Raw genomic sequence first — 26,321 nt, forward strand, 5'->3', positions numbered from 1 at the left:
CAGAGCCTCCAAATATCAAGGCAAGCAATCTTTACCAAGCCCAGAGCCCACGCGCAGGGAAAGGTAGAGAAGCAATGAATCCGGCGTGGCTTCAATGCGCTATTCTGCCGTCATATTCCGCCTACGCGACTTGACGCAACATCCAGCTGATGTTTTGCCTCTTTCTCATTGATCGATCCTGATCCACCGGGAATCAAACAAGAAACTGGCAATCGATTACAGACTCGGCGTGCGAACTTATTGAGCACTGCCAAACATCATGTGGACTCATCGGGGGCGGCAATCGGTGACGACCGTCGTCACCAACTCTTCACGTCGCCTTGTGAGAAACAACCGATCTATCGCCACGCCCTGGCGCAGATGTTATGCCAGCGGTAACAAGGGACCGGAGCCATCGGGTAACTCGCACTGGCTCCGGAATTCTTTGGGCGTGGCAGGAGCAGGCACTGCTGCCTTTTTCATCTACGATTATGCTACATCCAACCGGAACCAGATAGAGAAGCCAGTGGAGAAGGTCAAAGACCTTACCAAGTCGGCTGAAGAATTGAGCTCGCAGTACGTGCAGCACAAGCGGAGCGTTAAGAGTCCCGGTGTCTATGTCTGGGGCACGAACGTCTATCGCGTGGTTGATCCGGACTCGAAGGAGTCCGTGGTGAAGACTCCCCGGAAGTTTGCCTACTTTGAAGGTCAAGTGCTTAGAGACCTCAAGCTCGGAGAGAGGTCCGGGGCAGCCATTACGGAGAACGGCGACTTGGTGCAATGGGGCAAGGGCTATTCAGAGACCGAGTTTAAACCCACGAAGACCCTTACCGGCAAGAATCTGGCTTCGTTGTGCATGTCTAACGATCGGATCCTTGCATTGTCCTCGGACGGCAATGTCTACTCACTACCCATTGCCAAGGAGGACCAGCTGGGTGGCCGCAAGACCAAGGAGGGCTCATGGGTGCCTTTCCGGTCAGGAACGTCCAGTATTAGCTACCGCTTGCTGCAGCCGGCTCTCAAGCTGGGCGAGCGTATAACCGCTCTCGCTAGCGGACTCGACCATGCTCTTCTCTTGACCAGCTCCGGCCGAGTGTTCTCTTTTGCTGCTTCTACTGAAAATTACCCTTCGTTTGGACAGCTCGGTATCCCCGGCTTGACCTGGGCCACTCGCCCCAAGGGGCCGGTGGATGCCCTTCACGAGATCACTGCGCTCAAGGGCTCGAAGATTGTTCAGATTGCTGCGGGTGATTACCACTCGCTCGCCCTTGACAAGGATGGCAATGTTTTTGCCTTTGGCGATAACTCTTTCGGGCAGCTAGCGATGGAATTCAACCCGTCATCGCCCTTCTGCGATACCCCGACTCTGGTACCCATCAGGAACCTCTACCGCGGTCCCTGGTTGCCTAAGGCCACTCGGGTTGCGGCTGGAGGTGCCAACAGCTTCTTCACCGTGGATGCGCAGCGCATACTTAGCTCCAAGGAGGACCCTGCCACCCTCCGTGACCTGGGACGCGTCACTGCCGATACCTGGGCTTGCGGACGGGGCATCTGGGGAGCTCTGGGTACCGGCAAATGGACCCATGTACAGGACGCTCCCGCCAAGGTGAAGGCATTGAGTGGTCTTTCCGAATTTGACGAGAAGACCAACCGCCTGACGCCCATCCGCATCCATGATATCTCAGTCGGTACGACACACGTTTCCGCAGTTATGGACAACAGTACCCATGTGGATTCAGCTCCCTCCAGCACCCTGAATGAGACTCGTGACTGGGGATACGATGCGCTCTGGTGGGGAGGCAACGAACACTTCCAGCTGGGCACAGGCAAGCGCAGTAATCTGTCTAAGCCGAACTACATCCACGCCCCGCCGGAGGAGGCAGACGAGCAGCAGGAAGCGCGCCTCCAGATCATGCCTCGCCACAAGGGCAAGGTTGATCGTCGCACGGTGAACATGGAGCAGCGCGTGGTATGTGGGCGACACATTTCTGCCATCTATTCTGCCGTATAATCTGACCTCCTTCTATTCCATGTATAATGAACCATAATTGGGGCTATGACCGTGTATATTAGCTATATCTTCTGGGCGTGTTATGAGGTGATCGGGGTCGAAAAAGTCGTGATCGAGGCATGTAATACCAACCTATCAGCACTCAGCTGGAATTCAATGCAAATCTCAAATCCTAAGGTCCTTGTCTGATGTGTGAATGGTTCCTGAGCAGCCATTAGAGCCGGATCTCCACCAAAGACTGGGTCATGATGTCGAATACCCGGAAAATGTCATCACTTCAGTGGATCCTCTTCTCCCGCCTGCCGTTCCGATTGACTTTTGACAGCCACAATTGCTGCTCCATGGGCTGCTTTTTCTTTGAATTTTTTTTTGAGGATTTCTTTGGAACTGTTGCCGTATCGTCGTGTACAGTCTCTCACCTCTGTCCACCTCCCAATATCTCTTCTATATCCCCCTTGATTTCTCCTCATCATCTCCGTCCTCTCTCCCCGCATCCATGGCTTCTGCCCCGCCGGCCAGTCGCGCCGATGAAGTACAAAATGTGAGTCATGCTCATTCTCACGTCTGACGAGCTTGTGCATAATCCTTGATCATGGCTCCTGTGTCTGTGTACCGCTGGCATTCTTTGATCCTTCAATTAGCGCAAAACTGACCGAATTGATTGCTTTACAGCTTCTGAGAGCCGTCGAAGACCTGCTGATTCCGTTCATCCGAAGCGCCGACGAGGACCCTTTGCCCCAGCAATCACTGCACAACGGCATCAATGGCGACTCCCAGCCTCGAGGCACGTCCCTCGTAGAACACAAGAAGCCAGAAGAGCTGCAGAAACTCCTCCAATTAGACCTCCCCGATCAAGGAACCGGACAAGACGGTCTGATCGACGTCCTGCGCAAGGTTCTGCGCTACTCGGTCAACACATGGCACCAGGGATTCCTCGACAAGCTTTATGCATCAACCAACGCCCCCGGCGTAGCGTCGGAGCTTATCCTCGCGGCGCTCAACACCAACGTCCACGTCTACCAGGTCTCCCCGGCCCTCACCGTCATTGAGAAACACACCGGAAAGCAACTTGCCTCTCTCTTCGGCCTCAATGGGCCCCGCGCCGGCGGCATCTCCGTCCAAGGTGGCTCTGCCTCCAACACCACCTCCATCGTGATCGCGCGCAACAACCTCTACCCCAGTACCAAGAAAGATGGCAATGGCAACTACCGCTTCGTGCTCTTCACCAGCGCCCACGGCCACTACAGCATCGAAAAGGCCGCCCAGATGCTCGGCCTCGGCAGCTCCTCCGTATGGGCCGTCCCCATCGACAAACAAGGCCGCATGATCCCCTCCGAGCTCGAAGCCCTCGTCCAAAAGGCCCTCGCTGAGGACCGCACCCCCTTCTACGTCAACGCCACTGCCGGCACAACCGTTATGGGCTCCTTCGATCCCTTCCACGAAATTGCCGACATCTGCAAGAAATACAACCTGTGGTTCCACGTCGACGGCTCCTGGGGCGGTTCCTTCATCTTCTCCTCCGAACAACGCGCCAAACTCTCCGGCGCCGAAAAAGCAGACAGCATCGCCATCAACCCCCACAAAATGCTCGGCGTCCCCGTCACCTGCTCGTTCCTCCTCGCCGCTGACATCCGTCGCTTCCACCTCGCCAACACCCTCCCCGCCGGCTACCTCTTCCACAACGAAGACACCGCCGCCGCACCAGACACCCTGAACGGCGAGACCGAACTCGTCGTCGACTCCCCCGAGGTCTGGGACCTCGCGGATCTCACCCTCCAATGCGGCCGTCGCGCAGACTCTCTCAAGCTCTTCCTCAGCTGGACCTACTACGGTACCGCCGGGTACGAGCGCCAGATCGATTCCGCCTGCGCCGTGGCAGCGCACCTCGCTACACTGGTCGAGCAGAACCCGAACTTCGTCCTCGTGAGCGAGAACCCGCCGCCATGCTTGCAGGTGTGCTTCCACTATGCGCCGAACCGTGCGTTCGTGCATCCGCGCGGGCTGGTCTCGAATGAGACGGAGCGCGGCAAGGCGAATAGTAAGGTCACGGAGCAGATTACTCATACTATTGTGAACAAGGGGTTCATGGTGGATTTTGCCCCGCCGAGTGGGGATGAGGATGCCGTGGGCAATGGGAAGTTCTTCCGTTGTGTGGTTAATGTTCAGACGACGAGGGAGACAGTTGAGGCGCTGATTCGGGCGATTGAAGAGGTTGGACCCGGGATTGTGGAGAGGTTGAAGAGGGAGAGTGCTGGGGAGGTGTCGACGAGGAGGTTGGGGGAGAGGGGGCATGGGCCTGTTGTGCATCATTGAGGGGTGAGTTTTGGCTAGTGTGGTAAGTTTGTCTCGTGTTGGATATATTTTGGATTATATCTGTAGAAACAAAAGTCTGAGCTATAGATAGGATTGTATAAATATAGAGGGTACATACATACTTAGAGGGTGGATAGATAATGATAAATACAGTGGATAATACGATGAGCCAGAAGAATACTATACTTGAATGCATACTAGAATTGTAACAGTGGATATCTCATGCTACCTAATTACTGCGACTTCAGAAATCACCATCATCCATATATACACCCCCGGTGTACCTTCTCAACTAATTACCAATCTCCGCCCGTCTCTCAAGTACACTCCTCGCCTCCGCCTCCGTCAAACTCTCGATCCCCAATTCTGCAAGCACAACCCGCGCGCTCTCATTATCCTTGAAGAGTCGTTTCTCAACTTCCCATAGCCCAGGGCGTGTGTCTCCATCGACCTCGGAGTCCTCCGTTGTAGCGGTAGTCTTCGCATCAGCCGAGTTCTCCAATCCCAAGAGAATAAGACTTTCCGCTAATTTATTTATGCTCTTAATAGAGCTGCCAGCTGTTGGCTGCCCTGCTCCGCTTCCCAGGGCAGCATCAACGACACCGCAGAGGTGTTCGACGTCACTGATGAATTGCGCGGCGCCGGACGCGGAGAAAGTGTTCCTTGTGAGAACATTGCTCCAGAGGTAGGTCTGAATAGCGAGGAGGACCTGGCGGATGATGCGGCGGAGCGGGGCGACTCCCAGTGCGCGAGAGAGGAAGGTGATTTCGGTAGAGAGAGTGCGCATGGCTGGGGCGAGGTCGGAGGTGGGAGGGAGAGGAGCAGTAGTGTTACTCGTGGCGATGGAAGCCCAGGTGGATACGCGGGAGTAGGGTTTCAGGGCGGAGCGCACGTTTGAAGTGAGTGTGGAGGTAATGATGGATTCCGAACGAAGACGGAGACGGCGGTAGGCGGAGGCGGTCTCGTCGAAGAGAGCGCCTTCTGATGAGGATGCACCTGTGCTTCGGTCGTGATTGTTGTTAACGGCTTGGGACGTGCGCGATGCGACGTCCGCGATGGACATGGTGCCTGCTACATTCTTGCCGCCGTCTTTGTTTTGTCGGACGCGATCTTGGAGCTCGGTCCAGAGTTCGACGAAGAAGACTTCGTTGCTCCAGTCCTCCATCTTCTTCTCGAGGTATTCAGCGCTGCCGAAGACTCGACAGAGTCGTTCGAGCCCGGCCACGCCTTCAATGCTGGCTGCGTCGGCGCCTTGGACGGTGCGGCCGATGGCGGAGGTCATGGCGAGATAAGCTTCGAGTGCGGAGTGCAAGCGTTCATGGAATTGGTCGAAGATGGTAATCTGGATGTCGATGAGGAAGCGCAGCTTCTGGCTAAATGAGGACAAGGGCTGGTAACGCTCCGTTATTGTCTCGAGAAGATCGTTCACCCGAATTGCAGCCTTGGTGGGCTTGGTTGAGGTGAGGTCGACGCCTTCATAGTCGATGTGACCGCTATCCGGAGTGTCGACAATCTCCTTGTAGCGGGCCAATGCGAATTCCTTTTCGACCTGAAGCCAGCGGTCAAACCAGCCTTGCTTGGTCAGGACTTCCCAGGTCATTCCCCGCCAGTCCTCGGTGGAGTAAGGGTCCGGTAGGTAGTTCCACGACTCGCGGACCTCGTTGTCAAAATTCATCAACTCATGCATGAAGTGACTCAGGAGCTGCGGGTGATTTGAGATCTGAGGCAGAAACGTGGCTATCTTATGCGTCAAAACAGGGAGGAGCGCCGTGATGTAAGCGTGAGAGGCATTGTAGAAATTCCACCCCATATCCGTGCCGACGTTCTGCGCCTCCTGGTCGAAGATGGGTTGAAGGAACGAGGCGAAGAATCCCCCAAAGTTGTTGATCAAGTCCATAACATGAGCCAGGAAATACTCGGGCTGTCCTGGATTAGAGACTAGTCTTCGTTACGGCTAGCGATGTACGTACCTTGTCAAGCCTATTTGTCGGCTTGTCTCCGCTGAAATGGTACTTGAAGCGCAGTTCGAGCGGATGCACCATGACTTCCAATGGCAGTAAAACCGGCGGCTCAGCGCCGTGGTGTTTCAGCACAGAGGCATGAGACTTGAGTTCCCTATAGCTGATTGGTTACACCCAAGCATTGAAGCTGTCCTTGATGCCACGTACGGTTTCTGCAGGCCCAAAAGCAGTTCCACATTCTCCCTCCACTGTGCCTGTATGTCCTCCGGAAAGTGTAGATCCTTCGAGGGCCACTTCATTTGCTCCATGGTTCCCTGTAGTCGTTGGGCGAAGTCTGATTTCATTTGCTCCCTGAGGGCGGACGATAGCTTCCCCACGTAGTCGACCAGGTGAGGGGCAGCTCCTTCTGCAGCCGGCTGAGCATCTCTGAGGGATTGGGCGATATTGCGCAGTCGGGTGTACGATTGAATCGCCGTCCGGGGTTGATCTTTGATATTGTTCAAGGCATCCTTGCTGTTCGAAGATCAGCGACCGTTGTCTTTCCCAGGATATATTACAACCCCATACCTCAGATCTTCCGCCTCCTTCAGCAAAGTCATATAATCCCTCGAAATCTCGAGCCTCCGCAGCTTCTCTATACTCGCTTCGAACCGTTTCGCTGCCTCATCGCTAGAATCCGACCCCGTGAGTTCTTTCAAGCGCCGGTCGATATCGGCCTGTTGCTCGTTGAATGCTTCGGCTTGCTTCCGAGTGGCTTCGGCATGGTCGTTGGAGACTTTTGTGGCATTCGATAGCGCTTCGTGTGCCTCTGCTAGCTTTACAGTCAGCTTGTCAGTAAATGTCTCTGAATGTCTGCTGTTCACTTAGGATGGGAGTACTGCTCTACCTGCTTGCGTTGGAGCTCATGCTGGGCTCGGAGACTTGACAGCAATGAGTCAAGACTCTCCAAGTCGGCAGAAACCTGCAGCTTGTCATTCAGATAATCCTCAACCCGGGTCCTCTCATGCGACGACAGGGCAGAAGCTGGAGTCGCCATTGTGGGTAAGCTGGCGGGGGAGAAACACGGGGAGAAGGACGAGGTGTCGCCAACTCCGCCTTGGGCATTTCCGCCCTTTGCTCCAGCTCATCTTCCGCCTCCACCGCAAACAACGTCACTCCCGCCCGCATTGCAGCCACTATGGAGCGCGCGGGATGGGCAATGTCGTATGCCATTGCCATACATCGTACTCCTATATGAATGAGTTATAAACACCTTCGACATGTCCAGTCCAGCTAAAAAACGCAAGAGGGATGATCCCGGATCTACACCCCAGCGCTCCCGGAGCATAGCGTCGTTCTTCCAGGGCCAGGCAGCCAAGCAAGCCGAGAAGACGCAGCAGGCATTTGATGCTGTGCCCGAAGTCCCCACGGAACAAACTCTGTCAGACGAGGCGCTTGCTCGTAAGCTGCAGGCCGAATGGGATCAGGAGCATGCGCTTTCAAATCCGCAAGTCGACACGCCTAGTGATGAGCCTATTTCGGCACAATCAATCACAGGCGATAACGATCGGGAACCGGCCAAAGTGCAGAAGAAAGGCGTCCTGTCACTGCAGTCATCCACAGGCACGGAGGACACTGTATCTCTTGCAGTTCCTTTCGATCAGAGTCCTATCACGTTCGATGCCTCCAAATATGCGCACGAGCTGCAAGGACACTGGGCTTCGGAAGGTGGCGACGCTTCATACGCCCTCCTGACCAGAGCTTTTGTGCTCGCAAATGCCACAACCAGTCGCATCAAGATCGTCGATACATTGGTCAATTTTCTCCGCGTGTTGATTGAGGCCGACCCGTCCAGTGTGCTTCCCGCTGTATGGCTTGCGACTAATTCAATATCCCCACCATACGACGAATTGGAGCTTGGACTTGGCGGGTCCTCGATATCAAAAGCGCTCAAAAAGGTGTACGGACTGAACAGCCAAGGCCTTAAAACTCTGTACGACAAGCACGGCGATGCTGGCGACGTAGCATTCGAGGCCAAGAAGAGACAGTCTTTTACATTGATGAAGCCTAAACCGCTTCGAATCAAAGGTGTCTACCAGTCGCTCAAGAAGATAGCTATGAGCAAAGGGAGTGGAAGCCAGGAGACAAAGCAAAGGATCGTCGAGAAACTTCTGCAAGATGCCCGTGGTGCGGAAGAGAGTCGGTACATTGTTAGAACTCTGGTCCAAAATCTACGCATCGGCGCTGTCAAGACTACCATGCTCATTGCACTGGCTAGAGCATTCCTTTACTCCAAACCAGAGGGAGCGGGATTCTCAATCTACTCTCAGCGGGAAATGGCACAGATGAAGAAAGAGGAGCTAGCTGAGATCTACGGCAACGCAGAAGAGATCGTTAAGGCGTCGTATGCGAGACACCCGGACTACGATGACCTCGTCCCCTGCTTGCTTGAAGTCGGAGCTACAGATGAACTTCTTGTCCGCTGTGGTCTTCAGATACATATTCCGTTGAGACCCATGCTAGGCAGCATCACGCGGGATCTGTCAGATATGCTAACGAAGCTGCAAGGGCGCGATTTCAGCTGTGAATACAAATATGACGGGCAGCGTGCGCAAGTGCATTGCGATGTACAAGGCAAAGTATCAATATTCTCCCGTCACTTGGAGAATATGACGGAGAAATACCCAGACCTGGTGTCTCTTGTCCCAGAGATAAGAGGAGAAGGCGTATCAAGCTTCATCCTCGAAGGGGAGGTAGTTGCCGTTGATCAAGAAACGGGGGAACTACAGGCTTTTCAGATCCTGACCAATCGCGCGAAGAAGAACGTCGATATCGGAGCAATCAAAGTCAACGTGTGTCTGTTTGCCTTTGACCTAATGTACCTGAACGGCCAACCACTACTCGACCGATCATTCCGCGAGCGAAGAGAGCTGCTACGGAGCTTATTCGTGGAAATTCCCAAACGGTTCACCTGGGTGAAGAGTCTCGACGCCACCTCAGCCGACTCCGAAGCAGTATTAGAGTTTTTCAAGAGTGCCACAGACACCAAATGCGAAGGCATCATGGTCAAAGTGCTCGACAACATGCCAAAACCTGATCTCGAAGGAATTGACACACCAGCTGTCGACACTTCCAACGGAACACCCACCACACCCGGCCAACCAACCACCAACATGACAGACAACAAACCCTCCAAAAACACCCGCCGAAAAGCCCTCCTCTCCACCTACGAGCCTGACAAGCGCCTCGAATCCTGGCTCAAAGTCAAAAAAGACTACAGCACTTCATCAGAAACTCTGGACCTAATCCCCATAGCCGGCTGGCACGGCCAAGGCCGCAAAGCGAAATGGTGGTCACCGATCCTCCTTGCGGTTCGAAACCCAGAAACCGGAAGTCTCGAAGCCGTAACGAAGTGCATGTCGGGCTTCACGGACAAATTCTACCAAGCCAACAAGGACAAGTACGCGGAGGGTACCCCCAACGTCATCTCCCGCCCCAGCTACGTCGAATACTACGGCGAGCCGGACGTGTGGTTCGAACCGCAGGAAGTTTGGGAGATGGCCTTCGCAGATATCACGCTGAGTCCTACGTACACGGCCGCTCTGGGATTAGTTAGCGATGAACGGGGTCTGAGTTTGCGGTTTCCTCGATTTCTCAAAGTCAGAGAGGATAAATCGATCGATGAGGCGACCACGTCTGACTATCTGGCTTATTTGTGGAGGAAACAGTCGGAACGGACGAAGCAGGAGGGGGGTGAGCCATTGGCTGAGGAGCAGGAAGAGTAATTAGATACTGTGAACGTTGGATGTAAGACACATACCTCTATATAATATAATCATTTACTACTTACTACTACTACAAACAACTCTCTCTCTATATGGTAGATAGAAAACCGTCACGTGCCCCTCTCACCACCAGTACGTACTCAGACTGTAATCCCAGATCCGTGATCTCAAGCTAACCCCAAACAAGCAAACTCCCCGATCCAACCGAGCCCGCACTAAACCCAGAACAGCCTAACCTTAACGCGAAATCAACACGAATTAAACTTTCCCGAGAGAAAAAGACGCGTCGCGTAAACACAATTTTGCAAATTCGTTGTGTTAGCCGCACACGGGTCATTCTCTTTCCTTTTCCGGGTGGGAGGTATTGCGGGGTCGTGATTCCTCGTGACTTTCGTTGTCAGATACGGTTTCTGATGATAATTTACAGGGTCGTCAAGTGTAGACGTCATGAGGTAGAGACTTTGGTCATTGATTGAGATGTATAATCGTGTGTGAATGGTACTATTGTATTCTGCTTGATCAAAGCAATATCATGAGTATCTGTGGTTGATAGTAGGGACAAGGAACGTCAAGATTAACCGAACAGTGAGTCACACGATATGTTTGCACACAAAGGAAATCAGTTTCCAATAGTCCTTTGGAAAACATGGCATAAAGAAAATGGGGTATGTGGTATGGACAGGTGGCGTGTACATTATTTCGATAGTACCGGCCCACGACAGGGCGTGGCCGGATAACACAAGGGAACTTTGACTAGACATTGGATACAGTGGCGGGGTATGAAGGTGGGTAGAACATAACAGTCATTAGGAGTCATAAGCAATGGGGGTGGGGGAAAATGCATAGACAAGAAGGGTAGAATCTGTACATCCAGATTTATTTGCTTTTCTCCGGTCGCAGCTCTTCACCGAGTTGGAGGACCATGGCAGGCCCCTTTCCGCGGTTCCTCGGGCTGTCCGTGCTCGGGGGCAGCAGGCCGTCAAGATTAGATCTCTTTCGCTCCTTGTTCGCAAGGGGTGTTCTGGAGGGCCCTCCAGGCGTGCGACCGCCCCAGGGGGGTTGGGCAGGACTGGGTGTTACATTCACAAAGTCGGCAAAGTTGAACTGTTGATTCGGAGTGCCGAAGTTGGGGAAGACGCCGCCGCCGCCAGGAGTGGGTGTTAGTGACGGCAGAGCGGCGTGCTGGCTCGGAGGAGTCGACGGAGGGAAGTCCCGAGCCTGCTGCGGTTTGGCCGGAGTTGGGGAATTGGCCAGGTACAGAAGCAAATCTGCTCCGTCTGCATGCCGCAATTGTCGGTCGTTCCGGGATAGACGGGCGTGCTTGGGAGGAGGCGTGCGGGGAGGTGAAGAGCCTGCCATAGAGCTGACATGCTGAAAACTGTGAACGGGGAGGTCGGGGTCGTTGTCGTCTTCTGAGTGAGGAGGATATGCCGGCGAGGAATACTCGGGGATATCTGACATGAAGGGAATGGGAAGGTGTCGGTTCAGGTGCTGTCGGTTGAAGCCTGGAGACGATTCAGGCAGGTGGTGTGAACTTTTCCAAGACACCCGGGGGGCTTTGATCGTACGGTCTGTAATTGAGTCCGATCGTAGACGCTTTCGGCTGGCAGACAGCATGGGCTGCATTGCCTTTGAATCGAAGGTTGCTGCATGTCTATTCCGAGACGATCGAGGGAGCTCCTTTGAATATGACGAGTTGGGCAAGGGAGGCGGAGTCAATGGGGTTTCACTCCGGCTGTGCGAGACCTCCGACGAAGAATCCGACGGCCGGTCACTTCCCAAGCACACCTGTATTCCGCCATTATGGTTTGGTCCGAGGGCCTGTAGACGTCCGTTCTGATATTTGACTTTGGCGAGGCCTAAACGATCCTGAAGGCTGAGGGACACCTAGTGGTAAAAGAAACACATTCGATTAGACTTGGCTTGGACAGACAAGGGAGAGAGGGTAAAAGTAAAATTTTAGACCACATCATGCAGAGCAAGGAAAGTGCACATACCTGGGCAATGTCAATTTTGCGGATCGTCCTCTCCGAAGTTGAAGGTTGAGTAAGAGCCATTGCTCGGTAATATCGAGGACAGGAAGCGCTGTTCAGCCGGTAGAAGAGCTCTGGCAGTGAGCATCGACCGAAGGCGGCTGATGAGGTGCGGGCCCTGAGAGTAAAGGACTTGAAACCACGTCCAGGTTCGAAGTGGAGGAGTCAAGTCGGTGGTGCACAAGGGAGGAGGGGGGAGAGAAAGGCTGAGGAGAGGAGTCTGCAATGGGATCCAATTGGCGAACGGAGTGACGAGCTAGCAGCCAGCCAGTGAGTGAGAGAGAGCAGTAGTTGGTTCAGTTCACCAGGCAAGTTTAGTCGGTGGTTTTAGTGAGGTTAGTTTGGGCTCGGGTCAGCGAAAGGAAGGGAGGCTATGGGCCTAAAGCAGCCACGAACTCTGGGGAAATCCCTTCTTCGTTTAGCGCCCACGGGCACGGAAGCGGCGAGAATAGCTGGTATGTATGGAAGTCGTCCGGGCCTGCCTGGGTAACCTGCAACCTCAAAGAAAACGGTCTTTGTGTTGGGAATGCGGGAAAGGCAAGAAGTTTCTTCAATTGAGGGCGGGTGGTGGATAAAGAGAGTTGCCATCGTCGCCAGTTTGAGCCAAGGGATGTTTTTTTCCCTCTGACGGATGGATTCCCCGGTCGCCGTCAATAGCAGCTGAATTCCTTACAGGTGACAGACTTGATAATTGATGCATCTCATTCTCTATTCGACATGAGTTTGATTATTCCTTCTCTTTCTTTGCTTTTTCACATCCCCTATAATTCATGACTCGTGAGGGCTTAAGTTATACTACACAAAAGTTGCACAATTAAACGCTGCGACTCGCTTCTGAAGCAGCCGGCAGACAATTCTCGTCCACTCTGAACCAATGATTCCTGCGATCATCTCGGAATGCACCAGCGCACCACTGGTCAGACACATGCCACAGAATTCTCCGATCCATTCATTCCTGCCCCTCTCTTTGTCTCGCCCGCAGCATTTCTTCAGCCGTGCGATTGTGGAGAGAGGAATTCTTCCTCCTCACTTCCTCAGTAGTCGATCGAGCATAATCACAGTTCTTCCAATGATCGATGCCTGCCGACCGGAGGAATACTTCGTACTGACCCGGTCTTCTTTCTTTTTGGGTATGCCGATGTTCAAATAGTAGTAGAGTTTGACCAACGCATCTCTACACATGGGCTGCCTATACTTTCCGAATAGGGAGGCCAGGCAGATGTTCAGTGTTAACAGCATTTGAGTATGATGGACACGGCAGTCAATCACGGAGTATCGGCCAGCCATATGGTTCATAAATACACTCGACTGAAACAGAGAGCAAGTTATGAAGTAGGCGTTAGAGCAAGCTCTTCTGGAGCACGCGGGTCATTGTAAATACGCCTTTGCGGCGGCTATGGGCCGACAGTGCAACACTTCGGATTTGGCTGGACCGGGCGTTGAGTATGTCGGACCCCGAGCAGTGGTACCCGACATTCTAAACTCATCTTCCTGTTGCTTCTGTTGCCGCAGTTATCTCTGTGTTTGCCTTGTGCTCTTGAGACAAACCCGCTAGCGGAGATCACTGTTTTAAAGGAAGTGATCATCTGTTGTTTGCTCCTTAGCTAGTTTGGGAGCTCATTGACTAACATAGCAGATTGATTGCCATGATTATTCAGCGGGACATGAGAGACAGAGAATTGCAAGCCAGCCCTACGGTGGTGGAGACTGGGTGGTCCTCGTGCAATGAAAAACCAGGGAGAGAGATTTGCTAGAGACGAGGAAAAGGTTGCGAAAGCACTGATAATTCGGGACAAAGCAACACGGGACGAGGTTATGGGACCCCAGTAACTAAAGAAACAGGGAACGCAAAAGCATGACGTGTACGAGGAGCGGCTAGTATGCACCTAGCTGAGAAGTACCATGCTCAAAGCCTCTCCGTTACTTAGAAGTATCTCACTCACGACCACAGTAAGCACTTAAGTAGGTGCTACTACAGCTAAGAAGAAGAGAGAGAGAAAGAAAAAAGGTCCGCGGGCGGTTCTGATTGGGACTAAACCCCACAGGAACTAGAACAACAATACTGCCGAAGTCATGAGTTACTTAACTATGCAGAAGATTCGCGAGGATCTGGGCGGATGATGACATTGCGCTGGAGCGAATCAGTCCGACCAAGTTGAGGGCGTGTGATAAGGAACAGAAGAGGTGGCAGGCTCCGACGCCGACTCACAGCCCCCAAGGAAGCCAACGAGATACTAATACTAACGAGGAGGGATATTAGCAGGATCCATCCAGGTTTGGGGATGGATGGATGGATCTGGATTTCTGCTTCATGCGGACTGGCCCCGTCTCGTCCTGCAGGGTCTAAACCCTTCCGGGTAATCTCAGGCCCTCCAGGCAAACTGGCAGCTGTGGTTGATAAGGAAAGGGGAGAGGCGATGACGACCCCCAAGTACCACTACTTACACTACTAATCTTTTAGTCCTTGGTAGCTGGGTGGTTGGGGCTCTGGCGTCCTTTTCCTTTTCCCTTTCTGCTAGTTTAGTACTCTACTCTATTCCGGAGATACTCCGTGAAGCAAAATGCCATTGAAGCAATCATGGAAACGGGAAGTCTGATTAAAATATGTAACATGGTTCGCGCATAGAGAAAAGGGAAGAGGAAGAGAGGGGGAGGGGCAAAGAGCAGGAATAAAACACAATTGGAACAACGATGTCAACCACACGCCTATGCTAGCAACTACTAGTTACTTGTTTGTGCTTGGAACGAAGAACTTGGTACCGTCCTCGCAGTCCCATGCTCTTTCCACTGGACGTGCTGGGGACATAAGACTCTTGGTTTTACTGCTTTAGTGTTGGTGAGACCTAAGGGGTCCCATGTTCTCCCTCCAAAAAAAAGCACTGACTCTTGCGCGGTCCCTATCTACTTAAACTTGTACTGGTTATCTTTCTTCGCCAATTTCTACTGGAAATCTATTTTTCTTATCTACCCCCTTTTTGTCATCCTGCAGAGGCCCGGTCTACCCTGAAATATGAGACTCCAAGTTACTCCGGGACCAGATAACCGGCCAGGGTCATTAAGGGTCAGATAAAGCCCCATTTGGGGGGAGGAGAGGGGATGGGGGGAGGGGGTTAGGACTTAGGAGGGGGCAAATTTGACTTGCTGGACTTGACTAACTTACTCCTACTGGACATCCTAGTCAGCACGCAGGAGCAGTGCGATGCAGAGACTAACAAAGTAGCAAAGCACCGCCAACGGAGACAAATATAGCCGGCGATCGTCTTGGCTCCACCGTCTCGGGTGGTGAGACGGTGAAACCAAGAAGGCTATCTCTTCCCGCCCGTTGGCCAGTGGCCGCCAGCCTACGTAACACATCCTTGTCTATTCGCAACGGACAAGAAGCTGCAGCTGGATACGCCCCACTGCAGAGTGGCAGTTGCGTTTTTAGTGCCTGGACCAATTTTACTTCTTTTTTTTTCTTCTTCTTCTTTTTTCTTTTTTTTTTTTTTCCTTTTTTAAATTGGTGTTAATTATTACCATCGTCATTATTATATTAGTATATTTAGAACGATTATTTTAAAATATTATCATCGTGGGCTGGACACAGAGAAGTGCCATATTGATCACTCTCTATACCTCTCACACTGTACTGGGTATTTTTTTGGAAACAAAGTTCCCTCCCCGAGACCGATGATCGGGTTCGATTTGATTTTTCTAGATGGAAACAGATGGAGGCTGGAAGGGAAGATGAGCCGATAATCAACGTCGTTCAACCCGAGTTAGTTCGTCATATTAGTGGTCAGATCTGATTTCAACCGAAGACAGTAACCACCAACTAAGATAGTAGCATGTAACTAACTCCCTCACTAAATTCAAGCCACGCAATGAGACAAGAAAAGAACAGAACAAGCTTTGGGTTCGAAAGGAGGTAACTGGATCTAGGTCTTCGTCTACGCCGATTAGAGACAGGTGAGATTGCATTATTATTTGCTGTCTCACATACCAATGACATTATTGTTCGCGATTAGCTCTTAGTCCAGGCACTAATCGACTCCATCCTGATTTCTCTCTCTCTCTCTCTCTGAGTCTCTTGTCTCCAGGCTTGCTTGCTTGCTTGCTTTGCCAATTTGCCAATTAATTCCCTTTCGTTCCTTTTCCCTTTTCCCTTTCCCTTTCCCCCCTTCTGCCTGTCCTGTCCTGTCCTGTCCTGCCCCCTCCCTCTCCCTCTCCCCTCTTTTCCTCGCTCTTCCCCTCGGAAAGTCCCTCGTTCCTTGTTTCTGGGATCATTCCTGGGTTTTATAATTTTTTTATTTTTCTATTTTTCTCTCTCCCCCCATCATTCCACTTCCTTCCTGCCAGCTCGCTAAATGGACTTCCGCTAAGTCAATTGTCACTTGACGTTCCATTCCAGCCTTTCCTCTCGTTTATACTTTCATCCTCGCCCGGTTCCTGGATGCCACTCTGGTTGATGCGGGGTGTCTCTGCCATTCGTTCGTCACTCGCTGCCGCAAACGGTCGCTCTCCTCTTTCTCCGATCTTCTCGTTGTCGTCAACGCTGAGCTGTCCACGAATCTCTCGTTAAAAATAACAAAAGAAAAGAAGACCAAAAAAATAAAAGTAATTGAAACCCATTAACAAGAGAGAGAAAAGAAAAGAAGAAAGAAACAGCGTTTGAATCGCAGTCGCTCGTTCATCTATCCCTGGCAGATTACTTCTACTTGGCTTTCTCAATTAGAAGAGTCCAGTTCATTCTTCCCTGAAGAAGGCAAAAACGAGGCAAAGGTCACTCTTGCCTTCTCCGGTATACTTACTGCCCCATCCACCAACTACCCTCCGGTCTTCTTCTTTCTTCCATAGCAGCAACAGCAACCAGCTACCAGCAACACCGCCCATCATGCCGTTGTTTAAACAGCTCCGTCGTCGCTCGAAAGCCAACATTCACCCCAGCAAGTCAGCGCCAGAGACAAAGTCCAACGAGTCTCAGTCCAATGGGGAAATGACTTCGGGAAAATCATCATCCACGCTTGAAACAGCCTCCTACAGCTCTCTCACTCCACCCTCGTCAATCAAGCCAACTCTCTCTTCTCCCAATCTACCATCCCTCAGCGAAAGCAACGGCACCTCCAACAACGCCGTCTCTCCTCTTTCTGCGCCTCCCCAACGCCCTGGCCTGCTCACGGCTCCGTCGCAGCGGAATAGCGCCTATGTAAGTGTGACCCACTCTGGGTGCGGTTCCTTGACTGACCACTTGGGTTACTCTCTGCAGTTTGGCAGTAATATGTCTGTCAATGGGGCTGTGCGGTCGCCTACTCCCTCCTCTCCTTATGCTCCGAGGATCATCTCCATCTCCGATAACTCTTGGGTTTGTACTCCGCTACTCTTTTTTTCTGATTCCTCGTTACTGGATCAATGAGCGTATTCAGGGCTGACTATTATTACTTCCTCCACAGGTCCATCAAAAGGTACTGCTGGTGTATGGCCAAATAGGAGACCCAAGACAACATCCGCTGGACGGAACTGTAACGGTTTCCCACCATCAGGACAGCTTCCCCTCGGTCCCGTGGCCCGTTACATCTGCTCACTTCAAGACTTTGGTGCACCTGGTTCCGGGACCGAATCGCCTGCGCTTCGACTTTGTCACAGCCAAACATTCGTCCGGCAGTGCGCATCAGACTGTCCATACGTCGTATATCTGTATCAACTACCTTCCCTTGGTCAATACGCCGCCCTTGCACCTCGTCGTTCTGCTCGGAAAGGACTCCGATGGCACATTTGACGCCGTGCCCGAGAGACAACAGCGGGAAGGAAATGGTCTCGAAACTGCGATCCAAAAGTACCGCATGGCGGCGTATCTTTGGCAGGCATTCACTAGTGAACAGATGTTCCGTAACAACTTTGGCCGTCGGTGTTTCCGGTTCGAAGAAGAATGGCAAGCAGGCACTTTGAGCCGCCGTGATGCCCTCAATGGCCAGATGCGGAATGAGGCCAAGGTCCACGTTGTCCGGACTGACAAGACGGTCGCAGAGCTCAGAGATCTCAACCTCGCCCAGCAGAATGATTCTGCTACCCACAAGGATGAACTGTTCCGCATCGCAAGAGATGCGGTGAAAGACCATTTCCGTCTTCGACCCGGTCAGAAGCAGTACGTCTCGGTCTTGCTTCTCGACTCCCACTGGGATGTAGGCACCCAGACCATCACTGGCCACGCCGCTCTGGGCTCAGGCACCGGGGATCTCAAGCTAGCGATATTTGGCTCCCACAGCCTGCAGAGCTACCCCACCAGCTTGGAGGATGTTGTAGACGCCTTGTCGGACTGCACCAGGACTGACACAGACTATGTGGCTAACGATTCCGGTGAGGGCGGTTCCAGCTGGGAAGCCGCTAACATCGGTATTGGTGCTCATCTCCATGAAGTCGGGCATCTCTTTGGATGTCCACATCAGGAGTCGGGTATCATGCTCAGGGACTATGTTCGTCTTAACCGGACCTTCCTTACACGTGAGCCCTTTGCGACTCGGACAAAGACGCAGGGCCTCAAATTGTGCCTACCTCAAGATGAGTGTAGTTGGCATCGGCTGGACACTTTGCGTTTTCGGTTCCACCCCTGCTTCCGGCTTCCCGGCGATGCTCCTGTGGGCTCGGACGATAGCGTCTCGGTTTGGCCGGTGGAGAACGGTAAAATCGTTTTCACTGCCTCGACGGGTATCGCATTCATGGAACTCTACGCTGAAGGCGACAATGTATGCCACAGCTTTATCGAATACTTGAACAGCGAGTCGAGCAGCAACGGACTGCCAAGGCAGGTCACGGTGACGGAAAGCGAACTGCGACAACGCGTGTATGGAACCGAGAAAGAGAAGAAGAAGTCTATCCGTGTGGTCGTCTACTCTGGCGCCCTCGGGAGTCACAACATTGACTCGGTTAGCAATCTGAAGTCGAAGCAGAACTTGGTCAAGCTTCCCAAGAGTCATACCGGGTACAGAGGAAACAAGGTGGGCCTTTCGCAGCTCGAAGGTAGTGAACCAGAGCAGCTGCTGCTTGACTGTGCCTCTGCGTCGTCGACTAAGATCCTTACCTCTATTCGGATATACCATGACAATGCGCTCTATGGTCTGGAATTCTTCTACGAGGATGCTACGAGCCAGCTCTTCGGCAATCGTGGTGGGAAGCCTGATGATTTTGTGCTTGGTAAGTGCATGGCGCAGTTCTGATGGGATCGTGCGATTATGGTCTAACAAGTTGACAGATACCCGGAGAGGTGAAATTATACTTGGCTTCTATGTTCGCGCTGGAGCGTGGGTCGATGGCATCGAGATTTTGACCAGCCAGGGCAGGAAGTCTGGCATCTATGGAAACGCCTCGGGAGGCTCAGGGTATGAACAAGCCTGTTTCTGCCTCGTTACTAAACCCGCTTTTCTAACGGAAATCCAGATACACTCTGATCCCCCCACTTGGTTATAAGATTGCCGGCATTTCCGGCTCCAGTGGACCCTGGATCGACAGCTTCTCGCTGGTAATCATGCATTGATCATTGCATGCCAATCAAAGGATTGCCAACGCTTGCAGCATAGGTGTTGGTTAAGTCTTGCGAGTCATCGCTTCGCTGATAATGGCCATACTTGACCCGCCTTGCAGCACCTGGTCCAGACCTTGAAGGAGGTTTCAGCAACATATCACTCAACTTGGGCATGCGCCTTATGCCATTCACCGAATGAACCGTCTCATGATCTTCACTCATGAATACAGATGCGCTTGCGTCTGATGTCACCTGCAATTCGGCCCAGCTCGACGACTTCTGTTGGCCAGCAGCAAGGCCGATCATCGAGCGGAATCGTTGGCAGACTAGAGCTGCGCAGTATGTCTGCCCCGCGCCTTCGAGCGCACATGTCTATATTCCATTACATTTCTTGTTTTTTCCTTGTGGGCTTGCCATTTGAATCTTGACTGTCTACATTGGGCGGCGCCCGGGAGTTGCGGTGGCCTTCATTCCTTGTCGTTTCTTATGTCACTTCTTTCTTTCTTTCTTCTCTCTTTGCCGGTTCGATCAGTGCTGAGGGACTGTTACTGAATATATGGAATGGGTCAGTACACGGTGCATGCCATGAAATAAGCGGGACTTGGATCATGGCGATTCATACTGGGGACATATTTGTTTAGGGGACATAATTGATAGTTGGCCGAATGGCCCATAGATAATTGCACATGCTCTGCATCTGCCAGTGATGGCACTTGATTCGTCCTAATCTACTGCAATAGATGTAGCCGTAGAGTTTGGTAATTACACCTTGGCAGATGTGCAGACGATTCTGGAATAGAACGAGGAAGATTGATGGCGGATAGATGCGTCGGGTAGATAGCTATCAAACCATCCGTGACAGATCACCTGCTTCTCCTAAGATGTTGTGTCTGGTGGCTGGCTGACGATTAGTATAGCTTCGCTGCACTCAATCGCGATCCGCAACGGATGAAAGATAGATCGCGATTTGCATGCGGATGATATGCATGGCATCGAGACCGGTCATACCCTTAGTATGACTTGCATCTAGCTAGGGTATCAGAGATAGCGAAGACCATTATCCGAAGCAGTGACCACATCCTACCATCTACGATGCATACAAGAGATGGAACAGACCACGAGCGTGCAATAAACCATCATACAAACACACTCTACATCGTCATGGACGGCCGGTGACTAGAATAATCCTCACAAACCCTCACTCTACCCATAATATGCCTCAACTCGCCTCCTATTGCTTCTTCCATCCATTTCACATGTCTCTCTTACCCCTTTAAGTTCGGACCGGTGCAAATCGAACCTAACTCTGCATATACTGCTATTGCTTGCTTGCTCTAGTGCGTCGATCGATCAACCTTTCTTTTTCTTCTTTCCTTTTCCTTTCTTTCGAGTGAGTGCGACAACCACCCACCCCCCTTGGTTTAGTTTGGTTTGATCGCCATCAGCCTTATGGTTCAGCCACGGCGTCAGGTACCCTACCTAGACCTTGGGACCCTCAACCAATGGATCCGTCCCGTGTCAGCCATACCGAACGCCATCCAGTCAGCCAAGATGCTGGATGATGGGGTGGCGCTGTAGGATTGGCACAGGACGATTTGGAATACCCTCCGTGTGTCACCTGCTCCTTTTTCTTTTACCCCCTCTTCTCTTCCTCTTGTTCTCGGAAAGGAAGAACATGGAGGAACCTTCTTGCTGGATGGGGAGTAGTGGTGATCTATGAGACTTTGTCACTTTACATGTTGGCTTGGGGTTTGTACTCCTTCCTTCATGGGACTAGTAGAGTAGATGGGATAGGGGACCGTTGAGGGTTGGTTGATTGTTTGATTGATTGATTGATTGATGGAGTAGGACTCGCTGTTGGGGATGTGGCTGCATTGGTGTCTGTGCGGGGATCGAGCTCCATACTTAGTAGTTGCTTACAGTTTGGGGCCGCTGGACGGATGGACGGTTGTCAAAGCTTGCTTCTTTTACTTCTTTGGGATAGTATAGTCACTTAAGTGGTTGTGTCCAACCTTGTTAGTATTCTTTAATGCTACGTTAATAGTTGGGTGTAAACTTGCGTAGTCAGTAGTGATTATCATGTTGTAGGAGTATCTTCTGCATAGCAGTTGATGTGAGTGAAACGGAGTACGGAGTATCTTGATAGAGGTGTTAAGTCTGTCTATTATTACTACTTACTTATCTTATCCCCTATATCTAAGATAGACCTACCTATAGTTACAAGATAGCAGTAACATACCCTGTGTGTTAATTACATCGTACTACCGGTAATTACCAGGTCCCTTCCCCTCAGGTGACCAAAAACTAAGCAATTCGGTTACGTTCGTATCAAAAGGACCAGTATTCATGAGTATAGTATACTCAGTAGGTATGGTATGCATGCACCATATTTTAGGAAGAATGCGAATCAGGAAAACAATCATCAATATCAGGCACCGAACAATTGATTCATTGGGCATCAGCATGGCAGCAAAGCAAGTGAGCGACTGTTCGAACATTCCACATTGATTCCACGCAAGGGGAAATGGAAACGCAGCAGTCAAGATTTGTAAAAGGCAGCAGAAGAAGATTACTACTTACTTACGGATCAATAAAGCCAAGTGCACTAACTAGTCCTGTCACTATCTACGCCACAATGGGATTATTTCGGGTCATCTTCATCGATCAATCGATTCTTTGCTGTGTGCTGGGGAGTATTAGAAGGCGCGTGGTAAATTAAAGTAGATCTTCCTTTTCTGTCTTATTTCCTATGTGCTTTACTGCCCATCTGCAAATCTATTCATCTATATTGCCCCGAGCAGAGTAGTTCACATAGTCCGGAGTAGGCTATTGCCTGAAACGGATGAATATCAATTCAGTCACATGTAATGTATGTATTGCTACCTGACCGGAGAATTTGTTTCATGGAACCAAGTTTTCCTGAGAACCATGGAACAATAGTTCCTTGGGATGGGATGAAATTCAATTGGACCTACTCATATGGTAAGGTGTGTATTTCCTCTTTCGTTTGGTTTTGATCTTCTGGTTCTTCCTCTGCCCTAGGTATAGCCAGTTGTATGCAGCCACTAAGCCATGAAATACTGCTCTCTTACTTACACGCTGTAAGTAAGTATGGTATGGCGAGCATAACAATAGAACCCTATTTGATTTGCTCAGTAAGTAAGTAATAGGGTCCTTTCTCTTTTTCCCTTACCCATAGACTACTCAGCTATCATGTAGGTCACCAAGTAGGTAGTAGATCTCCCCATTCGTCTACTTACTTACATGAAGTATCTGTCCGCCTGTCACTCCACCCACTTATCTTATGAGTAAGTATCGAGATGATCATCCACACACACACACACACACACACACACACACACATACCGGTCGCCAAGCGCACGCCATACCTCACTTAATTACCACGGAGGCAAAAAGAATGAAAGGGAGTCAGTCGGTACTTTTTAAGCATATCCCGAATCCCGAATCTACATACCCGCATTCAGCAAAATGTCTCACTTGCTTACTCTTCGACCTTCTGAGCACGGGGCACGGAGTCCTCCGTAGTTTTGACACTACGCTAGTCAATGAGATAGTAAAGAATGATCTCTGATCCTTTCTCTAAAACACGTAATGATAGAGTCATCGCATCGCATTGCATCGATCGAATGAATCTGATCCCAAATGACAACGGTAGATCGATCCCGCTTCCGTTCGAACCGACAGACAGACAGACGGGAAGACAGACATAACTAAGTTCCACATCCGCGGCCTCTCAACTGATACTAGTATATTTGCCACCACGCCCGGCAGATACACTCCTAAACATCCCTGCACCCTCCCTCTTCCTCTTCCTCCTCCCCCCCTCCATCATATCCTCTCTGCCGTGTCAGACGGCAGAGAGCGGGATTGCGTGACCTCTTCTGATTCGATCGGAACCATGGATCACACAGCCTCACGCATTCTCTTAAGATTCATAGGATATTAATTCATAGAGCTAAGAGTGGCAGCAGTTTAGGTTGCACTGCCATAGTGGCTTACTTCATTGTCCTAGTTGGCTGATTTTACTCTCCGCGGGGGTGGTTAGTTAATATGAACTGACTGGGGAAATCCATGTCGTGCATGCCATCGCTCGTTCGCCTCATCTTTGATGAGTTCATTGCCGAAGGAGGTGATGCCGGTTGAATTCAAAAAGTAATTGTATTTTTCTTGTTGTCGTTGGATGAGTTGATTGAATGAAATGACTGGTTGAAGTTTACGTTATTCCGTCCTACTGACTTGACGACTTCCGTTGTGAATTACAAAAGTACTTACTTGGCTGTGGTCTGTGAGTTATCTCATTGATTACTTTTTGTGGTTACATTCATCAATCAGCTGAAGTTTATTCTTCATCCGCTTAGTAGTATAGAGAGTGCCGTTGAAAGTAGTAAGTAGTAATTGGTCATGACTGGGTTATCGTATCCCGCTCTACAAAACACAAACAACACACTAAATGAAAAAACATAACCCACACTGTAAACTCCTGTAAAGCACATACCATCGTATATACATCGCCAGTACATAATATCATACAACTATACCATGATACCCACTGACCCCAATACTAAACCACCAATATACCCGACCCCCGACTGAAGAGGGGAGGGACGAGAGGAGGGGCCACCCGCCTCATCGCCACCGGCCCAGTAATAATGGCTTTCTCGCCCCGGAGATTATATGCGGTTTGTTCCTCAGCTAAGAAATCTTGACTGCGGTTGCGAACGAACCACTTGCATCCACACCTATGGCCCGTCCGTCGGGCTGTCCATCCCTGCCGTTTATTTTGTTTGTCTTTCTTGACTGGATTTGGCGGAGCGGGTAGGTTGTTCCAGATTTCCGGATTAAGAACCCACTGGATGAGAGGGATGGATCTTGGGATGGTGGATTCTTGGGTCATTGTAGAGCGGAGTTCAAAGAGGATGCGTTAGTGGGTTGGTTGTGTAACTGTTCTCCCTTTCGTGTTTTTTTTTTTTCTCGCTGTTTCTTTCTTCAATGATTGATTGTTATTCGATTCTCTCGGGCAATTGAGACTTGCCCAACAATCTGTTGCCTGCGGAATACTATCCACGAATAATGAATTGCTTTTGACGTCTACACCTCGGGTTTTTGTCTTTCTAAGGTATGCTGCTATGGATCTGTCACCCCTTTATTATCTGTCATGTATGTACATGGTTCCTCTTATTCCTTCTATCACAGAAGTGTCATGATTTAGGAATAAAGTGCGACAAACATACCGAATGCGGGCTATATTTTTCCTTGTTATGGGTTCCGTCCCATAGGACAGGACACACACAGTCTCCAGTTATCTAGTAGTTGATGTAAGCAAGCATGTATGTTGTCATGCAGCACGACATGACTTATGTGACTCGAAGGGTATTAGCCGCGCAAGAAGCTTCCGCGAATAAGATTGCTTCTTCAAGTAGTACACCATAAGTAAGTATGAACTTAGAGAGAGAGACGGGTTGAGTGTGCCTTGCTGCTTGCAGTTCTTCAGCTTCCTTTCTCTATTTTGTAGTAGGTTATTCGTGATGTTTCGAGGTGGTTTTCGTGTCGATCTATCCACGAGAATGTTGTTCTATCTGGTTTTTCGTGTATTCCTGTCATACTACCATGGACTGCTATGGCAGTGATCATACGAGGTTTGGTATCTGGGGATGAATATATATATTTGATGTTGCTGATTGCCGCAATTAACTTCCACTCCGGTATTGAGAGAGCTCGCTTCGAGCGCGAATCCGCAAGTCTAAACCTGTTTCTCTATACGACACGATAGAGTCTCCTGACAGAGTCTATCGAATCATTATTGTATGTCAGGAGTGGGCAGACAGATAAGCAACAACATGACAGGGGGCGGAAGGTGAGAATGGGACCGCATCCCTCCCCGCGATAAGAAAGGACTGACTCCAAAACATACTAAAGCAGCCACAATATACACCTCATTGAAGATCTCTTGATCACGACTGGTCGAAAGTAAAGGATTAATTACTACTTGTCATCTTATGCATGCCGTCTACACCGACTTGAGTCATTAGCAGGATTGACTAAACACTTTTATCATCGGAAAGAGAATGCATCGCATTGCATTTTGCATTGCACGCATCTCTTCTGCAATTAGTTTAGCATCTCATCTACTGTGTAAGTATTGATGCTGTTTCTGTTGCTGTGTGCTGCGTCTAGACCGATCCCGTCCATGACGTTAGGCGAAAGCACTAAGTACCACCCCAAAAGATTTTCAAAGCAGAGATGCGGCAATGCGCAATGCGCAATGCACCTGCGCATGCTGGTGGAGAAACCGAAAAAAAATAGCTAAATAAGGGATTGTGCTAGTTACACTGTAAGCAGCAAATTAAGAAAAAAGAAATAATAGAAAAAGGAACTCCTGAATGCTATGATGTAATCCGGGGACTGCCCGTCTGCGTGAAACCGCCAGCAATTGGTGCATTAGTGGCGGGTCTTTTATCCCCCCCCTTTACCCGGAGCAGTCGTCCAACAAATCAGAGGGAGCGTTGTCATGAATTCTATCGCGCGACACTTTGTTTAAATTGAACCTATCATTTCCACTCCAGGTAACTAGGGTACTATAGCAATCGTCAGCTCTGAAATTCCTCCAGATGGCAGGCATGAACTGTCAGCGCCCCCCTCCTCTCTCTCACCCCGGTACCCCTGAGACACATGACGTAACCGGTGCTTCTTGTCTTCGAAAGAGGAAACAGATCTCTATGTTTTGGTGTTTTCGTCTGATCATGG

At 50.7% G+C, this 26,321-nt stretch overlaps 7 protein-coding genes across 7 annotated transcripts; 4 read left to right on the forward strand and 3 right to left on the reverse strand.

The window, feature by feature from the left end:
* Positions 1–259: 259 nt before the first annotated feature.
* An02g06850 (uncharacterized protein) lies at positions 260–2,186 on the forward strand (the record flags this gene model as incomplete). The annotated part of the gene is made up of 2 exons (XM_059746385.1): positions 260–1,948; positions 2,130–2,186. 2 exons carry the CDS (start codon positions 260–262, stop codon positions 2,184–2,186), a joined length of 1,746 nt encoding a protein of 581 aa, XP_059603405.1.
* Positions 2,187–2,486: 300 nt separating this feature from the next.
* Positions 2,487–4,303, forward strand: An02g06860 (uncharacterized protein; the record flags this gene model as incomplete). The annotated part of the gene is made up of 2 exons (XM_001399784.3): positions 2,487–2,531; positions 2,663–4,303. The coding sequence occupies 2 exons, from the start codon at positions 2,487–2,489 to the stop codon at positions 4,301–4,303; spliced, it is 1,686 nt and encodes a 561-aa protein (XP_001399821.1).
* Positions 4,304–4,595: 292 nt separating this feature from the next.
* On the reverse strand, positions 4,596–7,300 carry An02g06870 (uncharacterized protein; the record flags this gene model as incomplete). Its single annotated transcript, XM_001399785.3, has 5 exons — positions 4,596–6,224; positions 6,274–6,418; positions 6,472–6,777; positions 6,832–7,079; positions 7,151–7,300. The coding sequence occupies 5 exons, from the start codon at positions 7,298–7,300 to the stop codon at positions 4,596–4,598; spliced, it is 2,478 nt and encodes an 825-aa protein (XP_001399822.1).
* A 223-nt stretch (positions 7,301–7,523) lies between these two features.
* Positions 7,524–10,028, forward strand: An02g06890 (uncharacterized protein; the record flags this gene model as incomplete). Its single annotated transcript, XM_001399786.1, has 1 exon — positions 7,524–10,028. One exon carries the CDS (start codon positions 7,524–7,526, stop codon positions 10,026–10,028), a length of 2,505 nt encoding a protein of 834 aa, XP_001399823.1.
* An 876-nt stretch (positions 10,029–10,904) lies between these two features.
* An02g06900 (uncharacterized protein) lies at positions 10,905–12,085 on the reverse strand (the record flags this gene model as incomplete). Its single annotated transcript, XM_001399787.1, has 2 exons — positions 10,905–11,915; positions 12,026–12,085. The coding sequence occupies 2 exons, from the start codon at positions 12,083–12,085 to the stop codon at positions 10,905–10,907; spliced, it is 1,071 nt and encodes a 356-aa protein (XP_001399824.1).
* A 4,849-nt stretch (positions 12,086–16,934) lies between these two features.
* On the forward strand, positions 16,935–19,568 carry An02g06910 (uncharacterized protein; the record flags this gene model as incomplete). Its single annotated transcript, XM_001399788.3, has 5 exons — positions 16,935–17,246; positions 17,307–17,402; positions 17,491–19,228; positions 19,287–19,413; positions 19,472–19,568. 5 exons carry the CDS (start codon positions 16,935–16,937, stop codon positions 19,566–19,568), a joined length of 2,370 nt encoding a protein of 789 aa, XP_001399825.1.
* A 2,052-nt stretch (positions 19,569–21,620) lies between these two features.
* An02g06920 (hypothetical protein) lies at positions 21,621–22,021 on the reverse strand (the record flags this gene model as incomplete). Its single annotated transcript, XM_059746386.1, has 3 exons — positions 21,621–21,694; positions 21,735–21,767; positions 21,832–22,021. The coding sequence occupies 3 exons, from the start codon at positions 22,019–22,021 to the stop codon at positions 21,621–21,623; spliced, it is 297 nt and encodes a 98-aa protein (XP_059603406.1).
* Between the last annotated feature and the right edge of the window lie 4,300 nt (positions 22,022–26,321).

Source organism: Aspergillus niger (genome assembly GCF_000002855.4).
Source record: "Aspergillus niger supercontig An02".
Lineage (NCBI taxonomy): Eukaryota > Fungi > Ascomycota > Eurotiomycetes > Eurotiales > Aspergillaceae > Aspergillus > Aspergillus niger.